Source organism: Hemitrygon akajei, chromosome 21 (genome assembly GCF_048418815.1).
Source record: "Hemitrygon akajei chromosome 21, sHemAka1.3, whole genome shotgun sequence".
In the NCBI taxonomy this organism is placed as follows: Eukaryota; Metazoa; Chordata; class Chondrichthyes; order Myliobatiformes; family Dasyatidae; genus Hemitrygon; species Hemitrygon akajei.
In genome coordinates, this window is record NC_133144.1 from 49,612,019 (window position 1) to 49,636,638 (window position 24,620).

General features: G+C 43.2%; 2 protein-coding genes across 2 annotated transcripts in view; one reads left to right on the forward strand and one right to left on the reverse strand.

Annotated features, from left to right (window-relative positions):
- vsir (V-set immunoregulatory receptor) overlaps positions 1–19,547 on the reverse strand; it is a 65,637-nt gene extending 46,090 nt beyond the window's left edge. The window contains exon 1 of the mRNA XM_073025358.1: positions 19,328–19,547. Within this exon, the coding sequence (XP_072881459.1) occupies positions 19,328–19,403 (76 nt within the window). The 5' untranslated portion in view covers positions 19,404–19,547. The remainder of the gene's footprint in view (positions 1–19,327) is intronic.
- cdh23 (cadherin-related 23) overlaps positions 1–24,620 on the forward strand; it is a 1,051,763-nt gene that overhangs the window by 868,057 nt on the left and 159,086 nt on the right. The window lies entirely within an intron of this gene.

Genomic DNA, 24,620 nt, shown 5'->3' on the forward strand with positions numbered 1-24,620 from the left:
GACAGTTCTGGACACAGTTCAGCACATCACAGGAGCCAGCCTCCCCTCTATGGATTGTTTATAATTCTCACTGCCTCAGTAAAGCAGCCAACATAGTCAAAGGTGCCACGCATCCCCAACATTCTCTCTTTGCCCCTCTCCCATCAGCAAGTAGATATAAAAGCCTGAAAGCACATACTACTAGGCTCAAAGACAGCTTCTATCCCACCTCTAGAGTGGATCTCTTGTACGATAAGATGGATTCTCAGCCTTACAATCTAACTCATTGTAATTCTGCAATTTATCGTTTTAGCTGTTCCATTTTATTCTGCATTGTTATTGTTTTAACTTGAAATGTGGCGAACATAAATTCATATCGATGCCAATGCCCCCACTCCATTATATAGCACTACAGCTCCTTAAACATACGTAGAATGGTAGAGATTAGTGGTGTGATCACTCGAATTGAATATGATGTCCTCCTAAGGAGCTGTTTCCAGGTAGATTCCCTTAATTGAGAATGTCTTTCTGTGACATTATCTAACGTGGGAAAACTGACTAAGGGGCAACTCACACATGGACCTTGACAGCTCAGGGTCAGGGGCATGGAATGCAAGGTGACTGCGGATCCTTCACTGCTGCAGCTTTCACTGCCGTTATTATGTGTCATTTCTTCTGCCAGATTGGCCGTTGAGATCTTGATTGGATCGTCCTTTGTCTGGAACCTTTCTCTTGATCTTACTGCCATAGGTGACCCTACCAGGAGTTCAGTGTAAGATGGGTAAACTCCAGGTTATCTCCCTCAGGATCTCAGGAACTCACAAACCTATCCACCACAAGGTGATGATCCTCAGCGGAGAATAGAGATTACATCACAGGCGGGCCATTGCATCCATTACAACCAAAGAGCTGCCCAAACTCATTTTAATCTCACCTTTCGATCCCTAGACTGCCAGGTTTGGAGATACTAACTGTCCCTCAAGGGTCTTGTTAACCACAAGGGTGTTTTCTGCCTCAGGCAAACTTTCCATCGTTGTTCACTTGTTGGGTGAAAATGTTTTTCCTCAGTTCTCTTCGCCTATCTTTTTAAAGCTGTTAAGCGTCACCAATTATATCTACGAAACTTAAAGCATGAAGCTTAAGCATTAATCTCTCTTTCCAGAAAACAATAAATTATAGAAACATAGAAAACCTACAGCACAATACAGGCCCTTCAGCCCACAAAGCTGTGCTGAACATGTCCTTACCTTAGAAATTACCTAGGGTTACCCATAGCCCTCTATTTTTCTAAGCACTATGTACCTGTCCAGGAGTCTCTTAAAAGACCCTATCGTATCCACCTGTACCATCGTCACCAGCAGCTCATTCCACACACTCACCACTCTGTGTAAAAAAACTTACCCCGACATCTCCTCTGTACCTACTTCCCAGCAGCTTAAAACTGTGTCCTCTTGTGCTAGCCATTTCAGCCCTGGGAAAAAGCCTCTGACTATCCACATGATCAATGCCTGTCATCTTATACACCTCTATCAGGTCACCTCTCATCCTCCGTCGCTCCAAGGAGAAAAGGCTGACTTCACTCAACCTATCCTCATAAGACATGCTCCCCAATCCAGGCAACATCCTTGTAAATCTCCTCTGCACCCTTTCTATGGTTTCCACGTCCTTTCTGTAGTGAGGCGACCAGAACTGAGCACAGTACTCCAAGTGGGTTCTGACCAAGGTCCTATATAGCTGCAACATTACCTCTCAGTTCCTAAACTCAATCCCATGATTGATGAAGGCCAATGCACCTTATGCCTTCTTAACCACAGAGTCAACCTGCGTAGCAGCTTTGAGTGTCCTATGGACTCAGACCCCAAGATCCCTCTGATCCTTCACACTGCCAAGAGTCTTACCATTAATACTATATTCTGCCATCATATTTGACCTACCAAAATGAACCACTTCACACTTACCTGGGTTGAACTCTGTCTGCCACTTCTCAGCCCAGTTTTGCATCCTATCAATGACTCGCAGTAACCTTTGATAGCCCTCCACACTATCCACAACACCTCCAACCTTTGTGTCATCAGCAAACTTACTAATCCATCCCTCCACTTCCTCATCCAGGTCATTTGTAAAAATCATGAAGAGTAGGAGTCCCAGAACAGAACCCTGAGGCACACCACTGGTCACCGACCTCCATGCAGAATATGACCCATCTACAAGCACTCTTTGCCTTCTGTGGGCAAACCAATAGTGGATCCACAAAGCAATGTCCCCTTGGATCCCATGCCTCCTTACTTTCTCAATAAGCCTTGCATGGGGTACCTTTTCAAATGCCTTGCTGAAATCTATATACATTACATCTACCGTGTTTAGTCACATCCTCAAAAAATTCAATGAGGCACGTAAGGCACGACCTGTCTTTGACAAAACCATGCTGACTATGCAAAGCCAAGCTGACTATCTGTAGTTAGCGTACATGCTGACTATTATCAAGTTAAAGCTTGCAAAGTCAGAAAAATAGGATAATGAAATTAACGAAGAGGATTCCATGAAATTTGAAAGAAGCCCTATTTCAGGCCTTTTTATAGAATGTTTGTCTTTAAACTGAACATCAGATTTCACAAAGAGAGCACCCAGTTTGGAGGAATGTCATTGTGACTGATGTTATTGCCCCTCCACACCTCTCCAACAGTACTTCTTTATCATTTCCTGTCAGTCGCATTACCTACAGACAATCCTATGACTAGTGTCACTTTTGGGACATACAATCAATCTATGTCTATAAGCTATCTTATGTATTTAAATCTATTGTTTTTTTATTATTGTGTTCTTTATCTTATTATTTATTTGTGCTGCATCAGATCTGGAGTAACGATTATTTTGTTCTTCGCACGCGGGTACTGGAACTGACATTCAACAATCGTGAATTATGAATATGAAATGCAGGATAGGGTTTGGGAAGAGAGATGAGGATCTATTTTAACAAAAGCTGATGTAATAACTCTGACAAATCTCGAAAGCCTTTTTTGGGAAGTAGTTTCATAACAAACCAGTGAAACTGCTCACATCCTGAGAGGTTTTCAGTTGCATGCCAGTCAAGTACCTCAAACAAAATTCTGGAGGAACACAGCAAGTCAGGCAGATCTATGGAAAGGAATAAATAGTCGACATTTCAGGCTGAGATCCTCCATCAGGATTGGAAAGGAAGGGAGAAGAAGCCCAAATAAGAAGGGGGAAAGGGGAAGGAATACAAACTAGATGGTGATGGGTGAAGGGGTGGATAAGTGGATGGGGGAGTGGGGCTTGAAGTGAAAAGCTGAGCGGTGATAGATGGAAGTGGTAAAGGGCTGAAGAAGAAGAAACCTGATAGGAGAGGAGAGGGGCCATGGGAGAAAGGAAAGGAGGAGGGAAACCAGGCTGACGTGAGAGGCAGGTGAGGAGAAGAGTTAAGAGGGAAACCAAAGTGGGGAATAGAAGAAAAGTGAAGGGGGAGGGGGGATTGATGCACCATCAATAACTCTCTGAGACATGAGGCGAGATATAGGCTTTTATTGACTGGAAGAAAGAACAAGCAACAAGCAGCAATTGACCACCATACTACATCCTGGAGAATGAGGCCGGGCTCAGGCCCCAATCGCCTTTATACCGGGGTCAGTGGGAGGAGCCACAAGAGCAGTCAGCAGGGGGGGGGGGGGGGCGTGTCCAGACAGGTATATATAGTTCACCACAGGGATACATACTCCGGTTAGTTGTATTTATTATTCATTTTAAGGGAGAGGCACATTTCATGATTGTACATTTATTAACAACAGGCCTTTTCCTCTCATTCCAGTTTGTGATTTCATTCATTAGTTTAAAATAGCACATCCTGCTGATTAAAACCATTGTGTATGAAGCACTCAAAATCATTAAAATGTTCTGTAATCAGGGGCTCTTAAAGAGAATCAGGTATTTTCCTCTGAAAGTTAAATGGATGTACTCAGATATAGATATTCTTTCTGTGTCGCTCACCAAGCAGAAGTAGTAGTGTATCCTCTGATACCACAAGACGCAATCACCACAAAAGCAAGCAAGAGGCTGAAGTAGACCTTATGAAGTACACTCGCCTCACCCAGAGTGGGGACGACTGGGTATTTTCCCCTATCATCCAAGTCTGGTAACTGCACAACTATGAGTGACTGCAAATAACCTGATACCGTAAGAAATAGAAGAAGAAACAGGCCATTCAGCCTAATGTCTCTGCTCGGCACGCAGAACTGCCCTCACTCACCGTAGCCTTTTCTTCTGTTGGCAGAAGTTTTTGTAGATTTTTCATTCCCTCATTAAATGATTCTTTTCTCTGTGTAAGTTACCTTATCTGTGTACTGTTCCAGGTTTTTCATCACAACTGACAATAATTACATCTGACATTTTGGTTAGAGATACAGCACAGTAATAGGCCCCTCCTGCCAAGTGAGACCGCACTGCCCAATTAAACCTGCGTGCATCTTTGGAATGTGGGAGGAAACTCACATGGTCACAGGAGGATGTATAAACTCCTTAGAGCTGCAGAATGGAACCTGGGTTGCTGGTACTGTAACAACATTACGCTGACCACTACACTACCATTTGCATGCATGCCTGAATAAAAATTAAGTGCAAAATACCTCTCTCAGGTTACATCTGGCCAAATACATTTCCCAGCCATGACCACCATTTTATCACATTCCGTCTCTTATGGTCTCCCTCCCCTTTCTCCCTCTTCTCCACCTTTTCCCCTTCTCTCCCCTCCTCCTTCTCCCCTTCTTTCCCTCTTCCCCCTCTTTCCCCTCCCTCTCTCCCTCCCTCCTCTTCCTCCTCTCCCCTTGAAGCTTTTAAGTAAAATTATTTAATAATTTCAATAATCTTTCCTGTGGGCCAATGTGCTCCTAGTGCACAGCGGATCTCAGATCTTTGGCCACTGAAGTCCTCTGAGACCCAGAAACTGGAGCCTTGTGATTTCTTCATTGGCCATTGAAAATCTTTTATTTTAAAATGATTTAAATGAGTTATTACTTTCCCTGGACAAGTGAAGAATCTTAATTTTGCTTTAAGATCTCTTTGGCAACTCCAGCTTTCTTAGTTCACATTGATGTTTTCGGCCTGAGTCATTTGGCAGAGGTTTCAAAACCAATCAAACAAAACCACTTGCACTGATTTGAAGACTGGTTTCAAAAGGGAATTGGAGAAATGTTTAGGGGTGGAAAATTTACAAGTGTACAGGAGACTGAGCCAACTGGTTCTTACAGTGAATCAGCGGGAGATTGATGTGTTGAACGGCCTCTTTCTTCACTAACAATTTGCTAATTTCGAGTGTGTACGAATGAGACAAAATGAAGGGAGTCTTTAGAGAAATAAGGCGCAGGGCAAGGGTGATGTGTTGCAGAGATTTCATTTTAATGACGTGCTCAAAAGCACAGAAATCGTGATGTATATTTCCTAACAAATGCTTTTTTTAAATCCCAACTCACATCATTTTCCCATGTGGAAGTGTTTAGAAGGCACAACATGAGCTCAATTAGAGGCTAATTGCTGTTGCAAGTTCCTAGTTTAACAGGAAGATCCTTGTGCCGCCATTCAGAGACGATGTCCCTGTTTACCATGTCAATCTGTGACTGGATCCTACCACCATTCTTTCACTGCTGAATTGGGTCAGATAGAGAGGAGAGGGAGAGAGAGAGAAGGGAGGGAGGTAGAGAGAGGGAGAGAGAGAGAGGAGTTAGGGAAAGGGAGGTAAAGAGAGGGAGAAAGGAGGGAGGAGGAGAGAGGAGGACAAGGACAGGGAGAGAGAGAGGGAGAAGGGAGGGAGATAGAGAGGACAGAGAGAGGGAGGGGACAGAGACAAGGAGAGGGAGAAGGGAGGTAGGGAGAGAAGAGGGAGGTAGAAGAGAGAGAGGGAAAGGGAGGGAGAGAGAGGAGCAAGCATTTTAGAGAATTAGAACTAAATTGGCAGCAGCAGTTTATTTAAATCCCTTTTTTTGGCATCTAATTTACATCCTTCCCCTATAGGAAAATCCCTCCTGCAGCTGTAGATGACCAAGGTTACTGTTTACCAAACTGAACTTAACGTGAAACCTCGTTATGTTCATTCATTGGAAACTTCTACAGTTTTATAGAAATATAACCAGCAATTTCTCCAATAACTTAGCAATCCACCCCCCCCCCCCCCCCATCACATCAGTGGACCGTTCGATCAGTTATTTGCTGTTTATGGAATCTTACTGTGTACAAATAAGCCCTCATGTATGTCTATAAACCAGTGAAGTAATACATTTTGTGATCCTCACAATATCCTTAAGATCATCTGAAGGAGCAGAGCAATGTAGATCATTTATCAAATCCCAACGTTGTTACTCTCAGTGTATTCAGGGACCACGGTTAACCCAAAGCTTTGAGCTTGGCTTTGTGTATTTTACTCACATGCAGTTCTTGTTGACATATTTATTGTTTTTAACCTCACACTCCCCCTCCACCGTGAGTTTTCAGTTGACAGTTGCTTTTTCAGCTCAGTCGCTGACAGGATGTGGTGTTGTTCACAAGGCCAGCTGGCACCTATCCTTCCCTATTGTCCTCAGAGCTGCTCAATGGACAATTAAGATTCAACCACACTGGCAGCTCCAGAGCAAGGTGGGGGGGTTGCGGAATGTGCACGGATGTGCAAGTGGAGTTTTATAGTAACATGGTCAAGATTAAAGAAGATGAGCTTTCTTTGCCACTTGTACTTCGAAACATATAGTGAAATGTACCATTTGTGTCAACCGTCACCATTTGCTGCAGTCAGCCCTCAAGTAATGCCATGCTTCCAGCACCAACATAGCATGCCCACAACATACTAACGCTGACTTGTGCGTCTCTGGAATGTGGGAGGAAACTGGAGCACATGGAGAAAACCCATGCAGTCACAGAGAGAATGTACAAATTCCTTACAGACAGCGGCAGGTATTGAACCTTTACAGCTGGCAGTGTAAAGCATAGGGCTACCTGCTATGCTACCATTCCACCCTTAAAGTATGTGGTAGCAGTTGGTGTTATCAACATTTTTTTTTATTGCAGATTTATTTAGTTAAGGTTGCTATAGATGGTGGGGTTGCATAGTGGGGATAAGCTCCCACTACCTATTAAATGCTCTCCAAGGTGTGCATCTCAAATAGCCTCTGACAGCTAAGTCCAGCTCCTGGCCTTCATATGGGGCTTAGCTACTAAGTCCAGCAGAACTGTTTCTAATAACAGGAGAAGCAGGTTACTGGCACCTTAAAACCAGTGGCCTCAAGCAGATGGGGCTTGTGGACCGTGGTTGGCAGCTCATCATGGAGAAAAAGAACTCCCATCTCAAACCTCTGTTGACTTGTGGCTATGCCTATTCATGGTGAAAGCTTTGGGAGTAAACCCTGAGGGAAAATCTGGAGTTGGGGTCCATAAGGCAGTCCTATGCTGAGTGCAACGCTGACTGGCAACTCCTATGACGCCACTGGTGCCAAACGATATTGGCCTTTTCTGTTCCTTTGGATTCATCAGCTGCGTGGAGAGGGGGAGTCTGCTGCATGAGCTCTTCATATTTTACTGTCCTGACTTGATATGACAGCTAGGATGCAACGTTCATATTCAATCCAGACCATCAGAGGTACCTCAATTTAGATACTTTAGTTTACATTATCCAGCTGTCATGATGGGATTTGAATTCATGATCAGTGGTCCCTGGACACGACTCGAGTAACTTAACTACCATGCTATTGCCTAAAAAATGGCGGATGGAATTTAATGCAGACAGATGTGTGGTGTTGTGCTTTGGAAGGACAAACTACAGTAAGACTTACATGGTGAGCAGTAGGGCACTGAAAGGTGCAGTAGAACAGAGGGTAGAATACAGCTCCATAATTTCTTGAAAGTGGTGTCACAAGTAGTTAGAGTCATAAAGAGAACTTATAGCATATTGGCCTTCATAAATCAAAATACTGAGTACAGGAGTTAGTGTTCTATAAGATTATGGTGAGGCCTAATTTGGATTATTGCGTGCTGGTCACCTACCTCCAGGAATGACATCAATTTACAAGGATGTTGCCTGGACTTGAGAACCTGAGTTATAGGGGAAGGTGAGGACTTTATTCACTAGCATAGGAGAATGAGGGTAGATTTACCAGAGGTATCAAAATTATGACAGATTATAGATAGGGAAACTTTTCACTGAGATTGGGTAAGGCTACAACTAAGGGTGAAAGGTGAAATGTTTAAGGAGAACATGAAGGGAAACTTCTTCACTCAAAGGCTGGTTAGAGTGTGGAATGAGCTACAAGCAGAAGTGATGGATTTAGGTTTGATTTCAATATTTCAGAGAAATTTGAATAAGTACATGGTATGGGAGGAGTATGGAGGTCTATGGAACTAGGAAGATTAATAGTTTGGCATGGACTGTAGGAGGTGAATGACCTGTTTTGGTACTGTAGTGTTCTGTGACTCAATGCTACAATGGTGTGGTTCAGACGTGGCTCTGTGGGAGCCCATGTCTGCTCCCTACCTGCTGGCTCAGAGAATTATCTGCAAACCAGAAGCAATTTTAGGCAAGGCTTGAAGAATCTCACAGCACATGAGGAGGCCATTTGTCCCATTATGCCCCTCATTTTCCTAGTAGGCTTACAAATGACTTCTTGTCCAATTGTTAGACAAGAAACTGCAGATGCTAGAATCTACAGCAAAAACAAAAAATATATATATTTCTGGAGGATCTCAGCATGTTAGGAAATGGACAGTGGACGTTTTGGATGAGATGCTTCATCTGGACAGACTACGAGGGAGATAACCAATATAAAGAGATTAGGGAAAGGAATGGATCAAGAGCTGACCCACAGTAAGTGGGTCCAGAAGAAGAGAAGTGATAGGCCCATGGAGGAGGTAGGTGTGAAAATAGTGACACAGGCTGGGATGTGACAGACGGAGTCAACATAGGGCTGCAGATGAGAAATTTAACGAGAAAGGAAGGTGGAACATGGAACCAAATAAGAGAAGCGTGGGCCCTCAATTATCATGTTTCTTTCCCCTCCTCCACCGCTTCCAATCTGTCCATCACCCACGCATTCCTTCCCACTCAGTCCCATTCCCCCCCCCCCCCCCACCAATGTTGCCATCGACCTACCCTCTCTCATTTGGTTCCATGTTCCACCTTCACACCGACGGCACCAGAGATCGAGATCAAACCCAAGTCGTGGAAGTTGTAAGGTTGTAGCTCCCATAGCCCCATCGCTCAGCTGTCAGGAACCTGATGTTTTCAGGCAGCAGTGCTGCAGCTTTGCCAGGCTGGCATCTCATTTGTAGATGCACCCGGAGCTGTCCCTAGTAAATTGTCAGTGCTTTAACCACTTTGATACAGCAGACTTATCTCTTACTGAAGGCACTAAAATTGCAGGAGCCTGCAACTACATATTGCTTGCCTGCTTACATTACTCACTGAACCCAGAGTCAGAATAATACAGCACAGAAGTAGGCCCTTTGACCCACCTGGTCTGTGCAGAACATGGCACCCTCCCTGCTCATGCCAGTTGTCTGACTCTCTGAGTCAGTCTCACTATGTATCAATCCAAGTGCCTCTTAAACATTGCATTTATACCCACCACAACCACTTCCTCTGGCAGCTCATTCCAGGTACTCACTAACCTCTGTGTAAAGAAGTTACCTCTCAGTTCTCTCCGCTTTTTATTTTGTGTTTGCACCCTCTCCAGTCCGTGGGAAAAGATGATTTTTGTTGGTTCCCTCGCTCAATGACGATAGGCTGAAAGATGTACCAGCCCAGTTTTAAGCCGTCTCTAAGGAAAGCTTACATTGTTAACTAACACCTAACCAACATACTGAAAATGGGTAGGTGTGTTTGCATCATTCTTGGGAATAAAAGATTGAATAAATAAGTGGAACACTGCGGCTGACAATAGAAGCAGCAATGCAATAGTATTGAGTCAATTGCATTTTGCACAGGTTTGAAGATATCTTCAGAGTTAGTGTCCAATGACTTATGGTCTCCCCAAAGTCTATATGATAGTTGCTCCCATCAGTACTGTTATGGGCATGTACAGCAGAAACATAGTCAAAGACAAGGCCATAGATCTCATTTGGCAGCTTCATCTTTCAGAATGTGACTTATTCTTGCTGATGGACTTTGAAACCTCCAAGCAGAGGAATTCTCACTCATTACTTTCTTCTTGTTCTTGATGTGTGGCAATCATTAGTGAGTGGATTGCCACAGGGGTCAGTACTGGGCCTGCAACTACTACAGTACATTCATGATTTGGAAGCGGAGGCCATGTATAACATATCAAAGTTTGCTGATGTCACTGCATTGAGTAGAAAAGCCAGTTGTGCAGAGGATGTGGAGAGTCTGTTGAGAGACATAAGTAGTTAAGTGAGTGGACAAGGATCTGGCAGATGGAGAATGCAAGGTCGCCCACTCTGGAAGGGAAAACAGAAGGTCAGATTTTTATTTAAATGGTAAATGATTGTGGCATGCTTTTGGCAGAGAAATTTGGGAGTACTTGTGCATGAATTGCAAAGGTGGATTTGCAGGTCCAGAAGATTCTCAAGTAGGCAAATGGAATGTTGCCCTTCATTGCAAGGGGGATTTAATTTACGAGCTGGGAGGTTATGCTGCAACTCTACAGGGTACAGGTGAAGCCGCACCTGGAGCACTGCATGCAGTTCTGGTCTCCATACTTGCTAGAAGATATACTGGCTTTGAAGGTGGTGCAATGGAGGTTCACCAGGTTGATTCTGGAGATAAAGGGGTTAATCTATGAGGAGAGATTTAGTTGTCCGGGACTATATTTGCTGGAATTTATAAAAATGAGTGAGAATCTATAATAACATAAAATTATGAAAGGGATAGATGAGACATATGCCTGGAATGTTTCCACTGGTTGGTGAGACTAGAACTAGGAGACATCACATCAGAATCAGGAGAATAGATTTCAGACAGAGGTGAGAAAGAGTTGCTTTTCCCCAGAGAGTAGCGAATCTGTGGAATTCTCTACCCAGGAAAGCAGTAGAGGCTACCTCATTGAAATTACTAACGACATAGTAGGGCAATTAAGGATGAAAGGGAAAAGACAGATAGAGAAGGCGGGTAGGCAGGAAAGCCAGACTGTTAAAGGCAGGAGCGAAGTCTGCTGCCAGATCAGCCTTGATCTTATTGAATGTTTGAACAGGATTGCCGGGCCAGAAGGCTTATTCCTGCTTCTATTTCTTATGTTCTTATGTTTAACATGGAGAAGTGGTGTACAGGGTGATCAGCTGGAAAGTTTCCTGTTTGTCGTAGACATGGCACTACACGACTCTATGTGGTCACCATAGGGAACCCAGGGCCTCACCCTCCTGATGATATGCCCCTAAACCATCAAGTTCATCGGTGGGACAGGTCAAACTACGGCACTTTGCTCAGGAATCCAAGACAATGGTTGAAGAGAATGATTCTTGTTAGGCTGTTGTCAGTCTGTGAATTGACTTCTCTGAGGGACAGTTCTCCCAGTTACTGACCTGATTAGTAACTGCTGGTTCAAAATGGTCATAAAGTTTTTTTAAAATACTCCAATTTGCATAAGATTTCATTTTGGAGGGCAAAATGAATTTCAATGAATTTACTTTGGTAGAAGAATTTGTTTACTTTTGCATTTTTTAAACTTCCCATTGACAAATATGCACTATGTCTCATGAGTGAAAAAACTTCGAATTATCCTGGAATGTTCAGTGAAAACAAGCTGCATCTATTCCAGTCATTTCAGTGTTTTATGAGACATTCTGGAGTTCAAACATTCCTTCAGCTTTTCTACAAGAGATGTGGCCAGATGTGAGAAAGTTGTTAGAGATACTGAAACAGGAATATGGGCCTCTGGAATGATCAGCCAATACCGTAAGACCATAAGATATAGGAGCAGAAGTAGGCCATTCAGCCCATTGAGCCTGCTCCGCCATTCAATCGTGGGCTGATCCAATTCTTCCAGCCTTCCTCACTCCCCTACCTTCTCCCCATACCCTTAATGCCCTGGCTAATAAGAACCTATCTATCTCTGCCTTAAATGCACCCAATGACTTGACCTCCACAGCCTCTCGTGGCAACAACATTTACTACCCTCTGACTAAAGTAATTTCTCCACATCCCTGCTCTAAATGGACGCCCTTCATTCCTCTTGTCCTAGACTTCCCCACCATGGGAAATAACTTTGCCATATCTAATCTATTCAGGCCCTTTAACATTCGGATTGTTTCTATGAGATCCCCCCTCATTCTCCTGAATCCAGGGAATACAGCCCAAGATCTGCCAGATATTCCTCGTACAGTAACTCTTTCATTCCTGGAATCATTCTCATGAATTTTCTCTGAACCCTCTCCAATGTCAGTATATCCTTGCTAAAATAAGGAGCCTAAACCTGCACATAATACTCCAAGTGCAGTCTCACAAGTGCCTTACAGAGCATCAACATCACATCCCTGCTCTTATATTCTATACCTCTGGAAATGAATGCCAACATTGCATTCGCCTTTTTCACCATCGACTCAACCTTAAGATTAATCTTTAGTGTATCCTGCACAAAGACTCCCAAGTCCCTTTGCATCTCTGCAATTTGAATTCTCTCCCTATCTAAATAATAGTCTGCCCATTTATTTCTTCCACCAAAGTGCATGACCATACACTTTCCAACATCGTACTTCATTTGCCACTTCTTTGCCCATTCCCCTAAACTATCTAAGTCTCTCTGCAGGCTCTCTGTTTCCTCAACACTACCTGCTCCTCCACCTAACTTTGTATCATCAACAAATTTAGCCAGAAATCCATTAATCCATACAATGGAGATACATCTGAGGGATTACTATAATTGAGAAGCAGGACCTTCAATCATTGACAGCACAGTGTGGATGGCTCTCAAACTGTGTTTTACATGAAGCATGCATCATGTTCCATTGGAAGGTTACCTCTGCATTTCTTTTCACTTCCTTATTGGGACCAGCAATCCAAATTCTACTGTTTGGTTTCATATGTATAAAAACATTCTCCTTATGTCATCTACTGTCACAATGAGGTCATAATCAGATTGGAGATGCAACAAATTATATTCTTTCTGAATAGCCTCCAACCTAATGACATGAACACCAATTCCTTTAACATAGGTAATTTTTTATTCTCTCTTTTTCCATTCCCCATTCCGGTTACCCTGTTACATCATTCCCCACCCCACCCACCTACCTTTACCCTCACCTATCAAGCTACCAGATTGTACTCCTCCATTTCCACCCACCACCTTATTCTGGCTTCTGCCCTCTTCCTTTCCAGGCCCAAAAGTTTAACTGTTTATTCTGCTCTGTAGGCACTGCCTGACTTGCTGAGTTCCTCCAGCATTTTGTCTGTGGTGTTCCACATTTCTTGCACCTGCAGAATCTCTTGTATCTATCCACTGAGCTACTGTTATCCCTCCTCCCTGGCACCATTCAAATAAATCACTCTTGTACTATTTGAAAACATATTCAGCTCGATATTTAACGCATGGACCTTGAGCTGATGCTAGAATTGACTCATCATGATTTCTTACTTCCATTTTCCCAGCATTTTACGCTGAATCCAGGCAGTGTACTGTATTTTGCTCTGAGTTTTGTAATCCTAGTTGCATCTTAAACCATGTTATTTAGTAATTAGTATGGAATGCACTATTTTCAAGTTCTGTATTCTTCAGTATTTGAAAGCTAACATACTTTCTTTTAAAATAAGGTCTGTTTTGAAACTAGGTGCTGGTTCTCTGCAAGCCGATGTGGGAAAGGTATAACTGAAGCAAATGTTTCAAGTGGTCAGCCATCTGAACTGGAAGGAAATGGTGCTACGTTTTTATGTCTTGTTGCATATTTGTTTACTCCACTTTACTGTCGCTCTGTCAGCATTTGAGAGAGGTTTTCTTTTGGGATTATGTGGAGGTCAAATGAGATTGCTGGGACGTGTCTGTAAAACGAAAGTTCTCTTCAATAGAAGTGTGAGTGTCCAAATGCCGAAGTGAAATGACCCAAATGGTATCAGCCTTCTCCAAAATCAGAACAAGAGGACATTAGCTGCAGCAACTGCCTAATCTGTGTCAGATTTATAAAGACATAAGCAAAACTGGTGTGAGAACATGAATTGCAGCCTTTTTTAGATGGCTGGACACCCATGATGACTACTGTCCGAGAAGCCACACTGTAGTAATTAATGTGCCATTGTCTGTTCTTAGCTACAGAGCAGAACTCAGACCAGAGAAACATGTACAGTGTAATTGATTCACCATGAACATAAAATGTGCAGTGTGTTGAAAACAGCCTCCACATTTTCTCCCTGCTGTGCATGTTCTACATCACATACAGATGAAATTCTGGAGAAGGAAAGGAATGACAGATGGTATTAGGGACTTTCTTAGATATTAGAAATTAATTACTGTGGCAAGGTAGGTGGAATATTAAGTTTGACCATTTCCAATTCCAATCAGACTGATTCAAGGAGGATATTGAAACCCCATCCCACACAAGAGAGGCCAGAAAGCAAACCTCCCATCCCAACTGCTTCTTCTCTCTAGATTTGAGAAGGGGAAGCAACCTTGGCTAGGCACTGCAGCTAGAAGATGTTTTCTTTGGTAGGTGAAGTAGAGAAAAGATGGGCAAATAGTGGCCCCTCTGTCATCATCCACCATTCTCTCAATAAGGTAGGTTAAAATACTTAAGTGTATGAGTAAAAATTAAGCATAAGCAGGTTTTGCATTTTGTGTGTATGACATGATTCATTGTCTATTGAAGGTTAGTCAAGTAACTCAGTTCATCACCTTGGATTTCAGTATCCTGATCCCTTTGTCCCAGCCCTCACTGTGTGTTGGATGCAGAAGTGGGCTGAGCAGTGGCAGATGGAGTTCAACCCGGAGAAGTGTGAGGTGGTACACTTTGGAAGGACAAACTCCAAGGTAGAGTACAAAGTAAATGGTAGGATACTTGGTAGTGTGGAGGAGCAGAGGGATCTGGGGGTACATATCCACAGATTCCTGAAAGTTGCCTCACAGGTAGATAGGGTAGTTAAGAAAGCTTATGGGGTGTTAGCTTTCCTAAGTTGAGGGATAGAGTTTAAGAAACACGATGTAATGATGCAGCTCTATAAAACTCTAGTTAGGCCACACTTGGAGTACTGTGTCCAGTTCTGGTCACCTCACTATAGGAAGGATGTGGAAGCATTGGAAAGGGTACAGAGGAGATTTACCAGGATGCTACCTGGTTTAGAGAGTATGGATTATGATCAGAGATTAAGGGAGCTAGGGCTTTACTCTTTGGAGAGAAGGAGGATGAGAGGAGACCTTAGAAGGTTGGCGTCATTCAATGTCTGCAGTGAGATGCTGATGATGTTCTATAGGTCAGTTGTTGAGAGCGCCCTCTTCTTTGTGGTGGCGTGTTGGGGAGGAAGCATTAAGAAGAAGGACGCCTCATGTCTTAATAAGCTGATAAGGAAGGCGGGCTCTGTCGTGGGCAAAGTACTGGAGAGTTTAACATCGGTAGCTGAGCGAAGGGCGCTGAGTAGGCTACGGTCAATTATGGAAAACCCTGAACATCCTCTACATAGCACCATCCAGAGACAGAGAAGCAGTTTCAGCGACAGGTTACTGTCGATGCAATGCTCCTCAGACAGGATGAAGAGGTCAATACTCCCCAATGCCATTAGGCTTTACAATTCAACTGCCAGGACTTAAGAACTTTTTTTTTTAAAGCTATTATTAATGCTTTTTGAGTTAGTGATTTAGATGCATATCATATTATTACTGAGTTAAGTATTGTATGTAAGGAGTTTTTGCTACAACAAGTGTATGGGACATTGGAAAAAATGTTGAATTTCCCCATGGGGATGAATAAAGTATCTATCTATCTATCTATCTATCTATCTATGATAGAGGTGTACAAGATATTAGAGAGAAGGAGGATGAGAGGAGACATGATAGAGGTGTACAAGATATTAAGAGGAATAGACAGAGTGGACAGCCAGCGCCTCTTCCCCAGGGCACCACTGCTCAGTACAAGAGGACATGGCTTTAAGTTAAGGGGAGGGAAGTTCAAGGGGGATATTAGAGGAGGGTTTTTCACTCAGAGAGTGGTTGGTGCGTGGAATGCACTGCCTGATTCAGTGGTGGAGGCGGACACACTAGTGAAGTTTAAGAGACTACTAGACAGGTATATGGAGGAATTTAAGGTGGGGGGTTATACGTGAGGCAGGGTTTGAGGGTTGGCACAACATTGAGGGCTGAAGGGCCTGTAATGTGCTGTACTATTCTATGTTCTATGTTTCTGATAGGCACAATATCACCAGCCTTTGCCTGTCCCTACTGTTGTTCTGTCTCCTCCCAGTAATCAATCACAACCACCACAAACTTCCTCCCACACCTCATGTGACAGACTGCCCAACCAGTCCCCCACTGGATGAAATTCTCACTCACCTCCTCACCCCTAACCTGAGCACCTCTTCACAGTCCAGAATTCTAGCATTATAGGAGTTTCTCCAAATTCTGCACTACGTGCACATAAAACCCTCCCTCATGTATGAAAGATTTTTACAAGAACACAGTGCTCAAAAATCGATTCTACTGTGCATAAAGTTGTGACCTAACACAAAGTACATATTGCAACAGGTAGCCATGTACTTAGCCCAATGTGCATTCCATGTTTAAAACACCTTTTGACACAATTTCTAGTCCATCCATACTGAGCAGCTAGCATTCCATTGTAAATTCAGCTGAGTGGATCTTATTAACGAAATTCCAGAGACAAGGCCGTCATATCCAACAGCCAATCTAGCACCACTAAAACAGTACACTGACCAAAGACACTACCTGGACAATTTTGAAGCATTACTGGGCACAATTTGACGCTGAACCACGAAGGATATTATAGGAATAGTTGAACGGAATTTTAAATAAAGTTTAATAGAACACCTTGAAGGAATAGACTAAGGTGGCAAGAGATGAGGTCCTTGGTAGCTGAAAGGCACAGGGTTTGGCAATGAAGTGTTAGACTTCAGGGTAAATTGGCCAACATCGAGAGCTGGCATAATTACAGGATGGATTTTCAAAGCCCTTGTTGTTCTCTTCAAGATTCAAGATTATTTCTTGTCATATTTCAGTACACAAGTTTAAAAGGAGTACAGAACGATTGTTACTCGAGATCCAATGCAGCGTTAAAAACACAAATATAAATATTAAAAGCAATCCTATGCACAAGTCAAGTTGAAGTGCATAAGGGGAATGAAGGGTGCTGAGGGGCTGTGGAGAGGAATGGTTGATATGGATGTAGTGGGTTAATGGATGATGGGTTGATCAGCCTGATGGCTTGGGGAGTAAGCTTCTTTGCTCATTATAAGTTACAAGTACAGAGGGCAACTCGCGACTGACAGAATTCATTCAGCCAGCCGGCCCTAGAGATAACATAGGTGTCACCCCCAGCAGTAACACGAATCCATAGTTTGACATCTGCTTGAGATTCAGTCCATTTTGCTGACAGCCAAAGGAGGAACAAAACTATAAACTTTGCCTTGATCACAGATTGAGACGTGGACTGAGCGTTTCAGAGGGCTTTAATAAATTTCTTGATTCCTTGACATGATCTGTTCTTTAAGAAGGAAACTAGACTTTATGTTTTCAAATTCTATTATACATGTCAAGTTAGAGCTACCAACTGTAATCTTATACAATAAAATCCGTGACAACACTGAGCACTGAGCAGCTTCAGTAAAACCGTTTAGAACATTGTGAGCAGGATACCTGCTGCTTTGTGAGGGTGTGCAGGCTGAGACACAGGACAGAAATCTTCACACACTATCTCATCTTCACAGATATGATTTGTCTACTCTCTCAGATCTGTTGTCTAGTCTGCTGTATTTTATGTAAATAGCTAGGAATTACTTATTGAATGATGTAGTCAAGGGGACTGTGCAACAGGTAGTGTAGTGGTTCAGCCCAGCTTTTAGCATCCTTCAATGCAGAACTGAACTAATATACTTTTAATCAAATCACTCGCAAACTCAGAATGACTTTCTTTTACCGTCAATAAGTAAGCCCTGTTTCACAGAAAGGGACATTATCGTTCCCGCAAACCACTATGATTATGATCAATTCCTTCAGTGAGGGGTGAGATATCAGCATGACCCAGGGCACATCGCTCTTCAAAGTTCAAAGTAAATTTATTCTCAAAGTACATATGTCACCAAATGCAACACTGGGGTTCATTTTCTTGAGGGCGTTCACAGTAAATCCAAATAAAACACAATCAACGAAAGATCACGCACAACAATACGGATTAACAACTAAGGTGCAATGGACAACAAATTGCAAATACAAAAAAAAACTTGTGGTGATGCAGGATTTTATTACACTTTCCCAAAATGACATAAGGAATGCAAGTTTTATTGCCTCAAAGCAGCACTATGAACACTACATTTCACAGTCAGCATTTCCCCAGGAATGACACCACCACCACCACACTTTGATGAGTTCTCTGCAGTGAGACTTGAATCCTGAGCCTGCTGAATCAGACACAAGACTGATAGTGGCCTACAGACCTGCTGCTGACAGAAAAGACACAGGCGCTTATAATGTAAATATTGTGAGCAGTTCTTAAATTCTACAGAGGCCTGGAGTAAAGTTACTCCTGTTGTACTTCTGTTATACTTGTTAGTAGGCATGCAGCTGCAGGGCAAAAGAAGAGGTGACTAAGTTATATAAACTTTGAAAAGGGTATACATAAGCTGTCATAACTGTGATCATTTTGATAAGCAAAACAGTGAGGAATCATAGGGTGTGACTGAGTAGTTCCACTTCAGGAAATCAGTGACGATCTGCTGAAGAGTTGCATGATGGAAGCCCCATTTAATGAAACAACTGTACTTGAAATTGTGCAGAATACAGCTGCTGAATTAATTTGTATTCTACTGTTGCTAGAAGTATGTGAGGAACAAGAGAACAAGGAATTTAGGACCTAAATAGCTCCAGTCAATGTTTCGTCTTAACTTTGCATGGTCTTTAAATTTAAAGACCTTTAAAGTTGTGCCGTCCTTTGGGGAAGTGTGTACAGTGACAGATGCAGATCGGAATGAGAACCAAGTGAGTTATTTTGTTGTGAGTCTTGCCTGGAAACCCAGAAGTTGGTCTGGAACCAATTTATGACTTATAAAAACACCACAACTTGTAACAATAAAGGAAATCACAATTTCAGATGCAGAGCAAGATTAAGTCAGATATGATATGGCACTTCAGAACTAACACCAGTCAGAGGTACTGCTGATCGTATGAAGCAAAGCATCGACTTAGTTTTTCACAATCTTTCTTACCTTTTGCAACGGTGCTAAGAAGCAGTATGACAGTCCAGACTTGAAGTTGAAAAGTTATTCTGGTTTGAACATCCATTATTATGTTCTTCGTTCCCCAGACTTATCTTTTATCTGCTAACTTCCTCGTCTGAGTGTATGTGTATGAAAGAAAGAGAAGGAGAAATCCTCGGAGATGTTTACTGTGTGAGTTTTAAGTCTTGAATTCAAGCCAGTCTCTGTGAGGGAGTCTTTATTTGGTAGGCTGTGAAAGAAACTTGAAGCCACTAATTTGCATGAGGCGGTCTCATGTTTTAATTGGCTCTGGCTTCTGCAACTGACGTCCCTATTGCTACTAACAGACAGTACTTTATAAGATTTTATATTGAAACGAGACAGGAGCAGGCTGCTGCCTATTCCCATTTCTTGGCAAACTGCTCCTCCAAGCTCCCCAATAATTCAAGGGAGTAATTCAGTGAATGTGTTTGGTAATTGGGATGTTCCATCAAAGCTGAAGTCCAGGGACTGCTCTGAATGCTCACATTATTCAAAGTATGTATATGTCACCATATACTGCCCTGAGATTCATTTTCTTGCAGGCATTCACAGTAAAACAAAGAAATACAATAGAATCGATGAAAAACTACACACAAAGACTGACAAGCAAACCATGTGCAAAAGACAAACTGCAAACACAAAGAAAAACAATTAATTAATCTAACACTGAGTACATGAGCTGTAGAGTCCTTGAAGGTGAGTCCATAGATGGGGTTCAGTGATCAGTTCAGTGCTGAGGTGAGTGACATTATCCACGCTGGTTCAGGAGCTCAATAGTTGTAGGGTAGTAACTGTTCCTGAACCTACTGGTTCCTGGACCTCCTTCACAATGGCAGCAGTGGGAAGAGAGCATGGCTCAGATGGTGGGTGTCCTTGCTGATGGATGCTGCCTTCTTGTGGTGGTTGGGGGGTGGGTTCCTGTGATGGACCAGGCTGGATCCACCACATTTTATAGGCTTTTCCATTCTTGGGCACTGGTGTTTCAATACCAGGCAGTGATGCAACCAGTCAAGATACTCTGCATTGTGCATCATAAGAAGTTTGTTAAAGTTTTAAATGACCTGCCAAATCTGCACAAACTTGTAAGAAAGAAACATGACACATGAGGACGTGTGTTACATTCAGTGTGCAGAGACTATATTGTTGTCTTTGGTTGGACATGATCCCAGTACTCCAATGACTTGATCTCCCAAGTCCATTCAGTCCCTACCCCATCAGTATTTTATCCCCATCTCCAAAATTGTATGGAAAATTAAGCACAAAGCTCAGAAATCCTACAGAATCTCTGTTAGTAGACCTTGACAGCAAGAACTCCCGGCAGCATTAGGCCCAAGATGAACTCAACTGAAGGTCTCATCTTCCCTATCATTCTGGAACTAGCAGAGGTCAACGGGGCAACTTTGGGTCACTGCATGTAGCAGAAGGAGGGGGAGCATCAAGCCTGGAATTAAAGACTCCTGTGGAGAGGGGCTGTAGTTGCGAGCATCCGATGGAAGAGAACAGAAAGGAGAGGGGATTTCATTGATGGGAGGTCAGCTCATGATCAGATGTCAGGGTGGGTCATGTATGTATGAACAGACTCAGGTTTGCTTACCACGTGTACAATTAAATGTGTTACTTGCGTTAACAGTCAACACACCCAAGGGCAGCCCCCGTGTCATCACACATTCCAGCACCAACATAGCATGCACGCAGTGTTTAGTAGAACAACTCAACACAACAAGCCACAAATTAACACCACTAAGACAAGCCACTTTCTCCCCTCATACTCACCCACATGCACAGACAATCCTTCAACTACAGGATGGGCCTCCAGTTTCCAACTTATAGTCTCTTGTCACCAAGTTTCAGCTATCGGCCTTCGATTTCCAGACTTCTGATTGGCCTTCGGGCTTTGATTTTTGGAATTGACTAGCTGATGATGGGACCCTGAACTCCAGGCTCAAATAATAGGCTCGCTGATTGACTGGCCCTTGTGTCTGCTGCTCACATGAACAACTGATCCCAAGTGCCACCGACCTGGGATAGCCCAACATCCACAGGTGTCCTTCCTCACCCATCCACATCTCTGTCCTTTGAGCGCGGAGCAGAGGTCCATATAATGATGTCCCTTGTCTCCACAGTAGCAATGCCCATAACACGGGCCTTCGAGCACAGAGCGCAGCCTTCGACTCTGGATGCCTTTTGTCACCCGACCACATTGCTGAACTTCAAACATGGAGTGCAGAGCTGAGGCTTGACCTCTGACTCCTCCACATCTCTGTCCCTGAACCCTAACTCGATCCCTAACTCCCTTTTCTGGCTCTAAAATCTACCCCCCCCCCACCCCCGACTTAAAAAGACAACTAAGTCAAGGCCACAACCTCGACAGAGATGGAGAATGCAGCTCAGTGCCATCCTGACTGGACAGACATAGATAAAATTCTGTTCCTGTGGCACACAAAGCAGCATTGCATTATTTCTCAAAGAATTTATTCCTAATTTGTTTTCATATGTCAGTATTTGATACAGTGGCTGTAAGAACAAGATAGAATTGGATACACAAAAGATGCTGAAATCAAGCTATTGGAAGAACTCAGTGGGTCTGGCAGTATCTGTGGCAGTTCACATTTCAGGTCGAGACCATCTGGATTGATGATAAAATTGGAAGGAGCCATTTGACCACTCTTGCCCACACTACCATTCATTGTGACCATGACTGGTCTTCTACCTCATTCCTGCACTAAAGACACACCTCTTGATTCCCATAATAAATAAAAATTCAATCTAACTCAGACCAAGCTCCCACCCACAGTTCTTTTTGGTGGAGAGCTTTTTTTCCAAGGATTCACTAATCTCCAGCTGATAAATCTTCTCATTCTCAGCCCTGAATGGTCATCTTATTTTAAACATGAGTACAACTGGAGCAAGGGGTAAGCCATTCAGCCCTTGGAACCTGCCCTGCCATTCATTACAATCGTAATTACTCATTATAACACAGGAAGAAGAATCAGGTGTGTGCCAGCTCCCGGTGGATTTTCATGGCCCATTCTCCGTGCTTATTTCCCTGTAGCCCAACATCAAACTCTCATTACAGCCAAGATTTCTCAGTTTAAATTCACTTCCAATTTCCATACCAACATGTCTGTCCACAGCCTACTGTACTGACAAATTGTGGTTAGACACAGATCAGAGGAACAGTACCTCAAATTCTGCCTTGGTAGTTTCCGATCTAATGGCATGAACATCAACTTCTCTAAAGTCCAGTAACCACTCCCCCTTTTTAACCATATCCATCCAGCCCCATGCTCTTTCTCTTTCCCTTCCTTCAACCTCTCAATTTGCCCATTGCCCTTTAGTTCCCCTCCTCATTTATTTCCCTTTTTACCATGGTCCCATCTTCTTCAGCCTTTGTCACTTCCACTGATCATCTCCCAGCTTCTTACATCATTCCCACTTTCTCCCTCCTCCTCCTGCCTATTATCCCCCTCACCTGCACCCATCTATCACCTACCAGCTCTCCCTCCATTCCTTTTAAAAATATCTCCCATCTTTCCAGTTCTGATTAAGGGTTTTGACCTAAAACATCTGCTCTCCATTTCCCCTCGTAAATGCTGCCTGGCCCACTGACTTCCACTAGCGTTGTGAACATTGCTACAGACTTCCAGTATCTGCAGTCTCTCTTGTGTTTCCAAATATGTCTTTTTCTAGAGAAGACTGTGGCTGCATACAGTATTCAGATTTGGTCGCACCAAGCCTCTGGATAATTGTAGAAGGACTTGCTTGTGACTCAAAACTTGGTGCAATAAGGACCTAGATACCATTTACCTTCTGAACTGCTTGTCATACTCTTGCTTTCAGTGAGAGCAAACAAGAAACAGCTTACCCCAACGCCTTTCAAGTCATTGTGGTGGACTTCAGTCAGGCTCGTTTGAGGAAATCTCTACTCAGGTATCATCAACATATCACTTGCAACACCAGGGGCCCACACAATTAACCAGTTACACTATGTTTAGGAGTGTCTACCATTCTATGCCCAGACCACATTTTGAGAAACCTGATCATCTAGCTGTTTTCCTCCTACCTCCATACAGGCAAAGGTAAAAGTGGAAGGCTCCAGAGATAAGACCATAGGTAATTTCTCGATTGCTGCCTGTGCCACATGCCTGTGAGGGTAGAAACTGGACAATTTGGTAGATAAGTGCATGGCTGAGAAGCTGGTGCAAGGGTCAGGGCGTCAGTTTCTTGGATCATTGGGGTATCTTCTGGGGGAAGAGAGACCTGGACAAAAGGGACGGGATGCACCTGAACCCGAGGGGGACCAATATTCTCACAGGCAGGTTTGTTAGAGATGTTGGGGAGGGTTTTTACTCATTTGGATGGTGTCTGGGAAACAGAGTGAAGGGACTCAGGATAGGTCAGATGATAAAAAAGCAAAGATAGTGTGCAGTAAGACTTTTAGGAAGGACAGGCAGGTGATAGGACAAAATTGCAGCAGGAGAGTGAATATCAGTGCATTAGGGATTCAGAATCAAAAAGGATAGCAAATACAGTACTCAGAGTGTTGTATCTCAAAGCACAGAGTATAAGAAACAAGGTGGAGGATCTTGTTGCATTTTTACAGATTGCTCGGTATGATGTGGTCATCATTGAATATGGCTGAAGGACAATTGTAGTTGGGAGCCGAATGTTCAAGATTACACATTGTATCGGAGGGATAGGAAGGTAGGCTGAGGGGATGGAGTGGCTCAGCTGGAAAAATGACATCAAACCATTAGAGAGATGTGACATAGAATCAGAAGATATTGAATCATTGTAAGTTGAGTTAAGAAACTGCAAGGTTAAAAGAACCCTGATGGCAGTTATATACTGGTCAAAGGAATATAAGGTATAGGAGCAGAATTAGGCCATTCAGCCCATCGTGGCTGATCCTGGATCCCACTCAACCCCATACACCTGCCTTCTTGCCACATCCTTTGATACCCTGACTGATCAGGAAACAATCAACTTCCCCCTTAAATATATGCACGGATGTGACCTCCACGCAGTCTGTGGCAGAGCATTCTGCAGATTTACTACTCTCTGGCTAAAAAAATTCATCCTTACCTCTGTTCTAAAGGGTCGCCCCTCGATTTTGAGACTGTGCCCTCTAGTTCTGGATACCCCACCATGGGAAACATCCTCTCCACATCCACCCTATCTAGTCCTTTCAATATTCGGTAGGTTTCAACGAGAACCCCCTGCATTCTTCTAAATTCCAGTGAGTCCAGCTGCCAAATGC